Here is a 13,671-nt window from a genome sequence, read left to right on the forward strand (position 1 = left end):
CGTATAGTGCATGCATATTCACCGACTTGATTCCAGACTGTTTTTTACAAATAATTGAACTCGTTGATTTATACACATGATTGTAGACGCATGTCTGACTATTGATTGCAATCTGAGCGATTGCTCAAACCATGTCTGATGCACAATAGTATAATAGTACAATACCACAATAGCACAATAATCCATTGTATCTTGAATCACCAATGTCGTTATCAGTGGCTTGGATAGAGTGCCAATCACCCGGTATCGTTTGTTTAGTAAATTGGTCTTGCAGTTCATTATCCAATCTATGGTTTCAGGCCTTGAACAACTGCACACACCATCTACACCAACAGTCTTGAAATCATTGCTCGTCAGATTTAGTTGGTTTCAACTCGAGTTTGACAGTCATTGAGTTGGACATTAACGCCATTGCACTCGACATTCACACTATCCATCAGACTAATAAATGGGTCGTTGAGTCTGCATACGTGTAACGATCCGAACGGCGAGATTGACATCATGACCCGTACGAGTCGGCCGACTAGAACGGTCTTGCCAAGTTTCAATCTGCACCAAAAATGGCTGGCGTGATTATTTGTGTTCAACGATGCCAACTGCACTTGCCTAAACATCAGTTAATTAATTTGATAATATTAACATGGTTGCTTTTACTCTTACTCACGAGCATGGTTATGTTTTGGGCGTTGCTGTGACCAGCGCTCTGTTTGTGACTAGTCTTGGGATTAGAGTTGGAGCTGCTCGTCGTGCAGCCAAGGTTCCATACCCTTACAGTTGAGTAGTATCAAATGACATGCATGAGTTGATGTTGGATCTAGCAGTATATTGCAGTCTGCTTGATCCACTACTGTTGATACAGATATCTTGCATTTTTCCAACCATTCAACCATGTGCTTGTGTTTGATTTCGATCAATACCGATCATTTGACCTAGAATCTGGTTTAGGATTTAATCCAAGGCTTGGTTAATGCAGTCGATTCAGTCGATTCATACTGTTTGATATACTGATATTTTTAAATTCTTGTAAAAACTAACATGACTTGTAATGCAAACCTAGTGTATGCCGAGGTTGCTGCAGCAGAAAAGGATCCAGCCAAGTACAAGTTCAACTGTGCTCAGCGAGCACACCAAAACACCCTTGAAGGTTATCCAGTCTTTTTGATGCTGTAAGTACCGTATTTTGACCCATATCGTGCGAGTCACAAATTGTCCACTTTGAAATATTGGTATGGTGGTAAAGATGCATACAAATGACTGCAACTAATGTGTCATGTATAATTGCACACCACTTTGACACTAGTCTCGGAATCAGTGCAATTGAGCACCCCATGTATGCAGTTGCTTCTGGTATAATTTGGATCGTCGGAAAACATCTCTACGCACAAGGCTACTGCACTGGTGACCCAGACAAGCGAGTCAGAGGAGCATTCTCTTATCTTGGTCTTTTGACCTTGCTCGGAATTTCCATCAAGACTGCTATAACTCTTGCCATGTCTGCTTAGTATATCATTTGATTAAAAATGAACATGCTATTTTTCAAACAATTTTTATACTGTGATGAATGGATTTATTGTGATGGATATGTTTATGGAGTTGCTTTGTCCCATCCTGTCCAATTCTATCCAATTCTGTTCCACTTTGCTACATTCTGTTTATCAAATTGTATTTGATTGCACGATACATTGGTTGAATGGCAAGTTGATGTCAGCTGCAAGATCTATACAGAAACAAACTGAGCGAGTTGGAGCATTATAGGCTTGCACCCAGACTTTCAAGAACAACAATGGCTGTTTTAGACCATCAATGGTCTGACTGCCCAAAAGTCAGATATCCAACTCGTTCAGTAATACAAAAGACGATTATATTTAGTAAATGCATCCAACTCCGACCTAGATTGATCATTGTATCTAATCATGCTTGGAAATGTAATTACCATATCTTACGAAATGATTTTGGCGTGGGTGTGTCAAAAAGCGGCTCGTTTTAACCTGTAATAATGAGGTTATCAAGGCATGCTGTATACAGCTAGACTTTCAAGGCTGAGAAAGCAAGGTGGCGTAGTCTGACTAATGTGCCAGATTTGATATTTGGAATGATACAAGAGTAGGCTGATTTTGGATAGAATCCATCAGGTCAAAATACACCAGGACTTTAGAACTATCTAGCTAGTTGAACAATGGATTGATTTTAATTGGAAACACAAGCTAGTATGAAACGTATCGGTATTTACACCATCTGCAGTAAAATGTTGAGTGATTGATTTTGTACGACATTAGCTACAATGCGATGACATGATGATGTAGTTTATTTTTCTCACAATTATTACTGCTTGAGATTTATTTAATCGCAAACTCGAGATTTTTATAGATCCAACTTTTTGATATTTTAAAAGCTTGTTTCGTTTCTAGTAGTATTTAAATCATTTTTAGAATTGTTCTTAATCTGTGAGGTAGTTCAACCCTATCAACTTACTGCGTTAATGGATACTCATATTGGTTGTAACTCTTGTGAAATGATGGAACAAATAACAGCGTTTCCCCGCCTCACAAGACGCAATATTCAATACGACGACTGTGATTCATTGATAAATTCTTCTCGCAACAATGATGCAGCTGAGTGCTACAGCCCTGATGGAATGTACTACGAAGCTGGCATTTCAGATGACATAAACAACTCATACCCAGACTCGCCAAAATCACAAGCATCTTGTAATACTATTTATCAGCCTGGAAACGATTCATTGCATCTTGGTGAGAATGACGCCAATAAAGATTTAGCTGCTTCGTTTATCACCATTGGCATGCCTAGTGATAAAATGGCCAATACTCCTGCTATAAAGACATGTGATGGAAAACCATTCGTGACAAAACCATCAAAATTGGCTCACTATGATGGCTTACGTGGCATGGCTGCGCTTTGGGTTTTTTTCTGGCATTACTTGAAAGACCGATCGCCTTCGCTGTTTGGTGTATGTTTTTAAATTTTGGCTTATTTGATTGCTCTATACATTGCATATTGATACTGATTAGTTTATCGTGGTCGGTTGTTTCTAACTATAGCTGTTGTTTGGATATCAAAATTGGAATGCCAGGTGAGTTTCGTTGTACATTTGGAAATTTAATGGTTACAGTTTTAAGCTGCAATGTCGATCATACATTTAATAATCCGGCCAATTGACTGACTATCCGAATACTTTACCGACTTGCTAAATCAACGCACCAGTGTACCCATTTTCTTTATTTTGAGTGGTCGTGTACTTGTTGTATCAGCTCTTAAATCTGGAAGTCAACGACAACTAGTGTCTGCCATCATCCGTCGTCCTTTTCGATTGCTTATGCCCCTAATTATTTTGATGATCATTGACAATTTGGTTATACACGATCGTAAGTTATTCAGTGACTGGGTTATTGGTTTAATTTTTAAAGTAATTGACTTTTATGGCAATATGTTTCAACATTCACATTATGTACAATAGGACAGCCTGTAAATTCGCTATACGAGCTAATAGTTGAACCAATCTGGTTCATGTTTGGATCTGCAAACAATCTAAAAACCGTTACAGGAGATGCGTGGACTCTGTCATACGGTATGCTATTTATTTAGTTTATTGGCCACTGTTGTGTAAACTTGGTTACAACATGTGTTTTGCAATTATCACGACTTGTATTTAACACTATTGTTTGAATATCTAATGCATGCTTTTGTCAGAGTACATATTTTCAAACGTGATTTACTATACTGCATTTGTACTGTTGCAGTTCCAACACAACGATCATACAAGATACTTGATTCTTGGAGCTAGTTTTGTTTGGTATTATTTGACACATTCCTGGGGAATGCACTTCATTGCAGGTCTCATTCTTGCAGATCTCGCACAGCATGGGTATATTGAAAAATACAAATCTTGGGGTTTTTCTTCATACCTGACTTCAGCATTATTTTTTGGAACCATGGCTCTGGTATTTCGTAACCCGTGGTACGATATTGCCGACAAAATCGATGCGACTATTCGCGCATATCAATTCTCAAACGGAAACATGGGCGTAGGCAACGCATTCTGGGAACCCAATGCACTCATTTTTTCATTTAGTTTTGCTGCTATGATTGCAGTTGAAACTAGCTCATATTTGCAATGGTTTTTTTCCCAAAGTGTATTCAGATTTCTTGGACGCATCTCATTTCCAATGTACTTGATCCACCATTACACATTCCCTATGCTGGATATTTTTAATGACCATGTAAAGCAGAGATTTAATGACTCGTTGCTGACGTCGATTCTTATCGTGGTTCCACCTACGCTATTTATTTGCTTTTTGTCATACTTGCTGATATTTATTATGGATAACCCGAGCGTCTCAATTGGCAAATGGATCGAGCAGTTAGTTTTTGGTGAAAATCTGTCGGTATTAGCATTCATGACATGGATGTTGGACATTGCTCGTCGTGCAAAATTAAGTATTAGTCAGAAGCAGCTTAGTATTAGAGGCATAATCATGCGCATATATCACGGGAAAGAATACAAGCATCTTGATTCTTGCTGAGAATTAAACTATTTACATTTTTAAATATTTGTTGGTTACTATTGAATTGAAGTGCTGGGGCTCAACAAAATGGCAGATTTGTCGCGTTTATAATGCCGAATTCTACAAACTAAAATAAATGCATATATCTATATACCTGGTCTAAGTGAATCTATCCAGCTTAATAAAAATAAACTAAAGCAAGTTATCAGGTTTCAAAGACAGGCCACTAAATCTATAATTAAAGTAATGTTTTATCTTGGCTGAACACTTATTCAGGTCAGGTATATAGATCTATATACTTATTTTAGTTTGTAGAGTTCGGCATTATAAACGCGACAAATCTGCCATTTTGTTGAGCCCCAGCACTTCAATTCAATAGTAACCAACAAATATTTAAAAATGTAAATAGTTTAATTCTCAGCAAGAATCAAGATGCTTGTATTCTTTCCCGTGATATATGCGCATGATTATGCCTCTAATACTAAGCTGCTTCTGACTAACTAAAAATGATTTACAGCCGTCCGTATTCATGTAAATAAAACAAGCTTTTAAGATTGAACAAGTTTAACCTATAGAAATCTCGAGTCTGCGATTAAAGTCCTGGTGTATTTTGACCTGATGGATTCTATCCAAAATCAGCCTACTCTTGTATCATTCCAAATATCAAATCTGGCACATTAGTCAGACTACGCCACCTTGCTTTCTCAGCCTTGAAAGTCTAGCTGTATACAGCATGCCTTGATAACCTCATTATTACAGGTTAAAACGAGCCGCTTTTTGACACACCCACGCCAAAATCATTTCGTAAGATATGGTAATTACATCCAAGCATGATTAGATACAATGATCAATCTAGGTCGGAGTTGGATGCATTTACTAAATATAATCGTCTTTTGTATTACTGAACGAGTTGGATATCTGACTTTTGGGCAGTCAGACCATTGATGGTCTAAAACAGCCATTGTTGTTCTTGAAAGTCTGGGTGCAAGCCTATAATGCTCCAACTCGCTCAGTTTGTTTCTGTATAGATCTTGCAGCTGACATCAACTTGCCATTCAACCAATGTATCGTGCAATCAAATACAATTTGATAAACAGAATGTAGCAAAGTGGAACAGAATTGGATAGAATTGGACAGGATGGGACAAAGCAACTCCATAAACATATCCATCACAATAAATCCATTCATCACAGTATAAAAATTGTTTGAAAAATAGCATGTTCATTTTTAATCAAATGATATACTAAGCAGACATGGCAAGAGTTATAGCAGTCTTGATGGAAATTCCGAGCAAGGTCAAAAGACCAAGATAAGAGAATGCTCCTCTGACTCGCTTGTCTGGGTCACCAGTGCAGTAGCCTTGTGCGTAGAGATGTTTTCCGACGATCCAAATTATACCAGAAGCAACTGCATACATGGGGTGCTCAATTGCACTGATTCCGAGACTAGTGTCAAAGTGGTGTGCAATTATACATGACACATTAGTTGCAGTCATTTGTATGCATCTTTACCACCATACCAATATTTCAAAGTGGACAATTTGTGACTCGCACGATATGGGTCAAAATACGGTACTTACAGCATCAAAAAGACTGGATAACCTTCAAGGGTGTTTTGGTGTGCTCGCTGAGCACAGTTGAACTTGTACTTGGCTGGATCCTTTTCTGCTGCAGCAACCTCAGCATACACTAGGTTTGCATTACAAGTCATGTTAGTTTTTACAAGAATTTAAAAATATCAGTATATCAAACAGTATGAATCGACTGAATCGACTGCATTAACCAAGCCTTGGATTAAATCCTAAACCAGATTCTAGGTCAAATGATCGGTATTGATCGAAATCAACCACAAGCACATGGTTGAATGGTTGGAAAAATGCAAGATATCTGTATCAACAGTAGTGGATCAAGCAGACTGCAATATACTGCTAGATCCAACATCAACTCATGCATGTCATTTGATACTACTCAACTGTAAGGGTATGGAACCTTGGCTGCACGACGAGCAGCTCCAACTCTAATCCCAAGACTAGTCACAAACAGAGCGCTGGTCACAGCAACGCCCAAAACATAACCATGCTCGTGAGTAAGAGTAAAAGCAACCATGTTAATATTATCAAATTAATTAACTGATGTTTAGGCAAGTGCAGTTGGCATCGTTGAACACAAATAATCACGCCAGCCATTTTTGGTGCAGATTGAAACTTGGCAAGACCGTTCTAGTCGGCCGACTCGTACGGGTCATGATGTCAATCTCGCCGTTCGGATCGTTACACGTATGCAGACTCAACGACCCATTTATTAGTCTGATGGATAGTGTGAATGTCGAGTGCAATGGCGTTAATGTCCAACTCAATGACTGTCAAACTCGAGTTGAAACCAACTAAATCTGACGAGCAATGATTTCAAGACTGTTGGTGTAGATGGTGTGTGCAGTTGTTCAAGGCCTGAAACCATAGATTGGATAATGAACTGCAAGACCAATTTACTAAACAAACGATACCGGGTGATTGGCACTCTATCCAAGCCACTGATAACGACATTGGTGATTCAAGATACAATAGATTATTGCGCTATTGTACTATTGTGCTATTATGCATCAGACATGGTTTGAGCAATCGCTCAGATTGCAATCAATAGTCAGACATGCGTCTACAATCATGTGTATAAATCAACGAGTTCAACTATTTGTAAAAAACAGTCTGGAATCAAGTCGGTGAATATGCATGCACCATACGAATGGATACACTGCTGGCTGATAAGGAACAAAGTAGAATTCGCTTTTAAAGGGCTGAATGCACTTGGAGTTTGCTATTTGAAAAATCGTTTTCATTTTATTACTGGCTAGGTGGTTCTGTTGGCAGACATCCATCTAATACTGTAGTCAATGACCACTGACCATTGATCAACATTCATTACTCTTGGTCGACTTGCAACAGCTGGATATGTTGAAGCCGCTGACTAGGCTAACTCTTGACCCACAATCTATTCTTGATTCAACTGCAGCTAATAAAGCTTCGCCAGCACCAATTACTCACTATACTAATAATTATTCGAGCACTAAAAACACTGTCAATCCCATCGATACACTTGATGACGATACCAGTGTGCGAGCAGAATCAGAGTCAGTAACCGAGACGCCAGCACCAACTACCAAGAAACGTAAGCAGACATCGAAGCGAGCAGAACAGAATCGAGCAGCGCAGCGAGCATTTCGGGAGCGTAAAGACCGATATACAAAAGAGCTGGAAGAAAAGCTGCTGTTGTTGGAGATCCAGTATAATGCGATTTCTGGACACAACAATGGATTGAAGGTTGACCAAACTGAAGATGCATCTTCATTGTCAATGCTTACAGGATCAACAACCAAAAGCGAAGATGAAAGCACATCAAACCTGCTGGATCAATTGAAACAGGAGTTGGCAGCCAGCAACACACAGGCAGCCACACTGTTGCAAGAAAGAGATCGATTGATTCAGACAGTGGATCAGCTACAAACAGATATCAAACTGCTGCATAGCGAAAATCAACGACTGCGCTCAATTCAGGCAGAGTATCAAAACCACAGCCATACTCAGGGACATACATTACACTCTTCAGCCAGACATCATTTGGGCATAGGCAAACACCATCCTGTGCACGTCATTAGTGGTTCTTATCGTCATGGTATTGGACGTGACGATCGTTTGATGCCGAGAGCAGGACCTCAACAAGATATGCAGCACTTTACAGTAAAAGGCGGAGCTGGGTTCATAACTATGCATCCGCCCACCAGAAGAATGTCGGGTGTGACTAGACCAGTTTTGGAATGGTCAGCACCAGATTCTTTATCTAGAACCGAATGCGTTAAATCTTCAAACTATTCGTTTACCACGTCTGGTTCGCATCTGACACAGTGTCCAGCCGTTACTTTGACGTACTGCGATTCCAAAGTGCAAAACCCAGCCAAGTCTGCATATGTACATCCATCTCATCCGTCGTGGGTTGCGGGAGGAGCTGTGTCGAGCCATGAAACCGCATCCAATGCATCTGTACTGATTGGGCAGCCAAAGGAACTGCAACATCACATGAAATCCATCAATACAACGCTCCACGACTTGGAATGTACGATTGGATTGGGAGAACTGCATCAATCTACGCTTCCATCATTGACAGAGTTGTCGGCCTCGGAAACAACGACACCTGGACATGTAGAGCAACTGGGAGCATTTGATTTGATTGATTTTCGACTGACATCGACACCAGATGCATCATATTCTGCATGGCCAGATACAGTCAGTTTGGCAGCTCGCCCTCCATCACCTATTACTACACCACCCAAACTGGAGTCACTGTATTGCCAATCGACCGAGTTGCTGAGCTCGAACAATGTGATGTAGATGCTGACAAGGCCATATGGTAGAGAGAATATCGGCTGTATAGTAGATATTGTCTTTACTCGACTGTTAATAGTTCAAGTGTATAATACCTAGCTTTACACTGGATCACTCTGATCCAGTATGATTATTTTTACCGTATAATGGAAATACTGAATAATCATGACAGTGGATGATTGCTGTTTGACTTGTTCCAGTGCTACGGAATGTATCGAGTTGACCACGTCACGTCAGACAAGCGTATTACACTGTATTCGGTCATTCTAAGCCACTTTATTGTTGACTAATAATTGACAAGAGTGTATGGTATTTCCAAATCTGATGAATTGTCATCATCTGCTTAGTTGGACGTTTGCCACTGATCCATGAATCATTTTATACCGACCGAGTATCAAGCCAGAGAAACTGGATGGAGTTGACCAATGACTAGTTTGTGCGGTTGCTGATTAGTCACCAAGTGTTTTTGAACATCAATCTGGATTGCATAATGAATGGAGACCAGACAAACTCGAACATTGAGCAGATGAATAAACCGTTATAATTCGAACATTGTGCATTATACTTGAAGTTGATTGTGCTTTGGGTTTCTTGATGCTAGTGGATCTAATGCTTTCAACCAAGCATTTGAACTCCTACACTTTATTTAGTATGCCGAACTCGAAACCCAATGGCATGGAGGCCATCGACTCAATACTTTTTAAAAGCAATGATTGTTGTAAACACGGGATTTTATGGATAGGACTGTATCTAGCTTTAATTACGAGTATGGGGATGATGGCCAAGGTTACAGTGAATTGGCACTGACAGCAAGATTTCAGTTATACTGACAGTGACAGTGTATAACACTGTCCAAATGCAGAGCAGTCGAGTTGAATATTGTTCAGATTAGATCAGGTGTTTAACTGATAAAAGTAGATACCATTATTACTAGATTTGCACACCATTTTACTGGTAACACTTGTCTGGATATTTACTGTATCGTGCCTACTCAAATCATGTCTGCCTGAATCGTGCCTACCAGTATCACGACTACCAGGATCAATACAAAAGTATCCAAAACCAATTATGCTTTACTAGACTATTTCTGCAACACTCAATAGGTGGAGTAAATGTGGTAAATGAAGGTTGTTTCCAAATGGCCAGTGTTTTTTAATGTGGAGATTTCAAGCATCCAACCACAAATAGCTAAGCGATACCATACAACCTACTTGAACGTTTTTGCAGGGTTTCGGGATTGCACTGCATCTTTACACCTCAAACCATATTACGCTTGACACTTGCACGCTCAACATAGGAGAACTGTGCTTTGCCAACTTGCACATGATGTATGGATCGAGTGACCTGCGCAAGTTATAATGCATAATGCCTTTTCTAAGCAATAGCCGCAAGGCTTATACATTGATACAAATGGTATCAAACATGATACAGTTTAATGAAGAGCAAGTATTTGGGATGCTGGTGGTAATTATTTGGCATGCTGGTGGTGATGTGGATCTTGAGATTTGAATTCACAAAATAGGCAACTCATTAAACCGAAACAATTGTTTAGCCGAGTAATCCATCGACTGTTGAGTAGGCAAGCATCAAAATGGATTTTGGAGAGTATGATGGACTCGTACATGCAAAATAGTGTAATATACTGGTAGTAAGATTGCTTGTGGGAAGCTGCACTATTGGCTGTATTCGATACAGCAGTAACCCATCCGTTGGATCTAATCCATGCATTCAGTAATGTTCATTTATTTGGCCTAAATACAGATCGAATCTGTACTTTAGCCACATTGCCATTTAAAAGCAAGACTTATTAAGCATGGCAATGATCATGGTTCCAACAATCGTATATATCATAGTTGAGAAGCTTGGACTCGATATTTAGTGCAGTATACTCATAATAGTACGTATGGATGAGTTGTATAACGGCCTTGTATTTTATTTGCAGCTTTATTTCATGGTAGTTTGACAATACCATATTCTGCATAAATTTTACTTTATTGTTTTTGCTTTGCAGGTTGCCTTTAGCATTTTATCAGTAAAGTTTGCACCCCTACAGTGCTGAAGTTCACTTTATCCCCCCTTTGCACCCTCAACGATTTCCATGCACTTTTGTAGTCCGGATTTATGCTACACGGGAGCTAAGCTTTAACATTTCAAAATATTTTCCATCAAGAGATTATACAAGCATTCTTATTTTGGAAAAGCCTCTAGCACCTCGCTACTGTTTGACTCGTAGGGAACAAAAACATATTGCTCGGTACTTAGCTATGCACAACTTAAATACCTGGGGTTTTTCCCACAAATTAGCTATTCAGCTATCCTCAAACACATCTTACATCTTTAAATAGGACTGGCATTTTCCTGTCCTATTCATATCACTGGCTGCCTTTTGATTTTCCCTGAAACTCCTACGTTTTCCAACCAACTTGCTTGACGTTTTTACTGCCAAGCTATAGTTGAATTTAGTCTATTTGTTAAATTAACTTGTAGACACGACTTTTACTATTTTTAAAGCACCAGACTTGACTGATACTTATCCCATATCCACATGTCTGAATACGAAGAGATTATTGATTCATCAATTCTTGGTCCAATTGTCCTCGACTCAGTAATTGGCTCAGGCTCATTTGCATCGGTTTACTTGGCCCATCCTCTCAACAACCCATCCGTTAATTATGCCGTCAAAAGGATTCCACTTAAAGTGAATCCAATCACAGGAAGCAGTCGCATCTCACGCACTGTCCGGACTGAAATCAAGGCAATGTGCAAGCTTTCCAACTATGAACTGGCCGTTAAACTCTTTGATGTGGTCGAATCCAACAATCATATCAACTTGATTATGGAACATTGCCCAATGGACATGTTTACTGCACTCTGCGAGCACAATGGCGGGAAAGGGATCCAGTCTGTTGATATTGCACGTACTCTTATTTTGCAATTGATTGATGCTGTTATGACGTTTCATGCTCGTGGGATCTACCATCGGGACCTGAAACCAGACAATATCTTGTTGTCTCAGTCCGAGGGCATGCTGAAATTGTGCGATTTTGGACTGGCTACATTTGATCTTTGTTCTACCGAGTTTGGATGTGGAAGCAAAAGATACATGTCACCAGAATGCTATGAGCCAGTTATGATTTCCAAATCTACTAGCAATGCACCTGTTTCAAAAGACGGAGTTGCATCAGATATGCAGCATGACTCTGGATTCGCCAATTCAAATATGCACATGTCAAGTCCTTCTGCTGTATCATCACAGCCTACCTCAGAACAGCATCATATACCATACAATTGCGTGCTTGACGACACCTGGTCGGTCGGCATTTTGATTCTCAACATTCTTGCAGCAAAAAATCCGTGGGAGGTGGCTGGAAGAGATGATGCCAACTTCTGTCAGTACATCAATAATCCCATGACACTGGTCAACTCGTTTAATCTGACTTCTAGCATGGCTCGGGTTGTATGCTCACTTCTTCATCCAGATCCTGCTCAACGTTGCTCTTTGGCCAGTGCTCGTGAAACAATTGCCAACATTCCAGCGTTCATTCGCACCCCTGCATCAGCTGTTGTCTCACCGCCTGTTTCCTGTAGACCAGCACAGCAGTCTCAGCAACTGCGGCCTCGATACCATTTCCCTGGTACCAAAACAATACAAGGTACAATTACGAAAACTCAAATTGAGACCCCGAAAGTTTTATCTTCAGTGCTTTGCCAAGATGCTGCTACAGCTCGATTGGCTTCCATACCGGCCCCTACACCAACTATATCACACTCCTCACGCTTTAAAATCTTTAAACATCCAGCAGCTTTTCTGCAAAGCGCTGCCACTGTTTCGCTTAGCTGCTGATCTTGTTCAGGTGAATGGATGGCGAGCTAATTGTATTAGTATGGATTCTGCGCACATACCCCTTGCACTCAATCTATATTTGACAGGCTTTTCAATCCTTGTATATTGTAAATAATGTTCACTTCAACGCTGGCCTCCACTTTATACGGGTTATTTTCTCGTTTATAAATATATGAAATATCTGTTGCATACTCGATTCATCTGTAGTTTGAACAAGTGATGGGGTGTTGGTGTTGGTGAAAGTGAGGTCAGTGCCTTTGGCTCTAAGGATGATAATTTGGATACTATTTAGTATGAAACACTAGTCATGTGTGCAGTATAAAATCAAAAGCAAGTGTTGATTAGGTAAGATGGCTGGGTTAGACTGTAATGCCTTGCCTATCTATGGTCGTACGAATACAGCTTGCCTGCATGTGATCATCTCGTACCCAAGCACTAGAGTTTATTTTACAGCCGCATTTATTCAAAAAAATGTATCAAATGATATGTTTTTCATCTGTTGCTCTGTATCTATCAAGCGCATCTGTTGTCAAAATGCTACCAGCCTGAGATTAGATTGTTTAGTTCAAAAATGTGCTTTCTTGATAATGTTGCTCTGTACATATTAGTAGATTACTCATCTGCTGACTTAAGTGGTGGGAGTATTTATCACTCGTATCCCTTGTACTACGGCAACAATCTGACTTGTTGATACAGCAGTTTGTTAGATTTGCTTCTCCACTCGATTCAATATAACAACACCACTCGTTTGATCTTGTCTGGTACAATCTTGAGCGTTCCACTTATAGTCTGTGCGCTAACCTAAGATAATCGTGCAGTCTTGCAAACCAAAAACTCTGGTTTTCAAAATTCAGCCTGCTTGATGCTATCAGAATGGTTTCAACCCATGCTGAAGATGAGTTACCGAGATATAAAGCTTCTCTGTTCACATT

The 13,671-nt window shown here is 39.8% G+C and overlaps 5 protein-coding genes across 5 annotated transcripts; 4 read left to right on the forward strand and 1 right to left on the reverse strand.

Annotated features, from left to right (window-relative positions):
- Positions 1-640: 640 nt before the first annotated feature.
- Positions 641-1,502, forward strand: BATDEDRAFT_87817 (uncharacterized protein; the record flags this gene model as incomplete). The annotated part of the gene is made up of 3 exons (XM_006678034.1): positions 641-773; positions 1,058-1,166; positions 1,301-1,502. 3 exons carry the CDS (start codon positions 641-643, stop codon positions 1,500-1,502), a joined length of 444 nt encoding a protein of 147 aa, XP_006678097.1.
- Positions 1,503-2,429: 927 nt separating this feature from the next.
- BATDEDRAFT_87395 (uncharacterized protein) lies at positions 2,430-4,563 on the forward strand. The gene is made up of 6 exons (XM_006678035.1): positions 2,430-2,449; positions 2,532-2,968; positions 3,060-3,091; positions 3,223-3,383; positions 3,476-3,586; positions 3,709-4,563. Exons 2-6 carry the CDS (start codon positions 2,636-2,638, stop codon positions 4,539-4,541), a joined length of 1,470 nt encoding a protein of 489 aa, XP_006678098.1. The 5' UTR covers positions 2,430-2,449; positions 2,532-2,635; the 3' UTR covers positions 4,542-4,563.
- A 1,203-nt stretch (positions 4,564-5,766) lies between these two features.
- BATDEDRAFT_87743 (uncharacterized protein) lies at positions 5,767-6,628 on the reverse strand (the record flags this gene model as incomplete). The annotated part of the gene is made up of 3 exons (XM_006678147.1): positions 5,767-5,968; positions 6,103-6,211; positions 6,496-6,628. 3 exons carry the CDS (start codon positions 6,626-6,628, stop codon positions 5,767-5,769), a joined length of 444 nt encoding a protein of 147 aa, XP_006678210.1.
- An 839-nt stretch (positions 6,629-7,467) lies between these two features.
- Positions 7,468-8,901, forward strand: BATDEDRAFT_87818 (uncharacterized protein; the record flags this gene model as incomplete). Its single annotated transcript, XM_006678036.1, has 1 exon — positions 7,468-8,901. The coding sequence occupies one exon, from the start codon at positions 7,468-7,470 to the stop codon at positions 8,899-8,901; it is 1,434 nt and encodes a 477-aa protein (XP_006678099.1).
- A 2,752-nt stretch (positions 8,902-11,653) lies between these two features.
- BATDEDRAFT_19176 (uncharacterized protein) lies at positions 11,654-12,927 on the forward strand (the record flags this gene model as incomplete). Its single annotated transcript, XM_006677738.1, has 2 exons — positions 11,654-12,022; positions 12,152-12,927. The coding sequence occupies 2 exons, from the start codon at positions 11,654-11,656 to the stop codon at positions 12,737-12,739; spliced, it is 957 nt and encodes a 318-aa protein (XP_006677801.1). The 3' UTR covers positions 12,740-12,927.
- Positions 12,928-13,671: the final 744 nt, after the last annotated feature.

This window comes from Batrachochytrium dendrobatidis (genome assembly GCF_000203795.2).
Source record: "Batrachochytrium dendrobatidis JAM81 unplaced genomic scaffold BATDEscaffold_4, whole genome shotgun sequence".
In the NCBI taxonomy this organism is placed as follows: Eukaryota; Fungi; Chytridiomycota; class Chytridiomycetes; order Rhizophydiales; genus Batrachochytrium; species Batrachochytrium dendrobatidis.

Bases quoted from the DNA above. Each gene is read 5' to 3' on its own strand.
- BATDEDRAFT_87395 (XM_006678035.1), top strand. From the start codon at position 2,636: ATGTACTACGAAGCTGGCATTTCAGATGACATAAACAACTCATACCCA. The intron at 3,384-3,475 runs GTAAGTTATTCA...TATGTACAATAG, and splicing joins CAATTTGGTTATACACGATC to GACAGCCTGTAAATTCGCTA. The intron at 3,587-3,708 runs GTATGCTATTTA...TGCTTTTGTCAG, and splicing joins TGCGTGGACTCTGTCATACG to AGTACATATTTTCAAACGTG.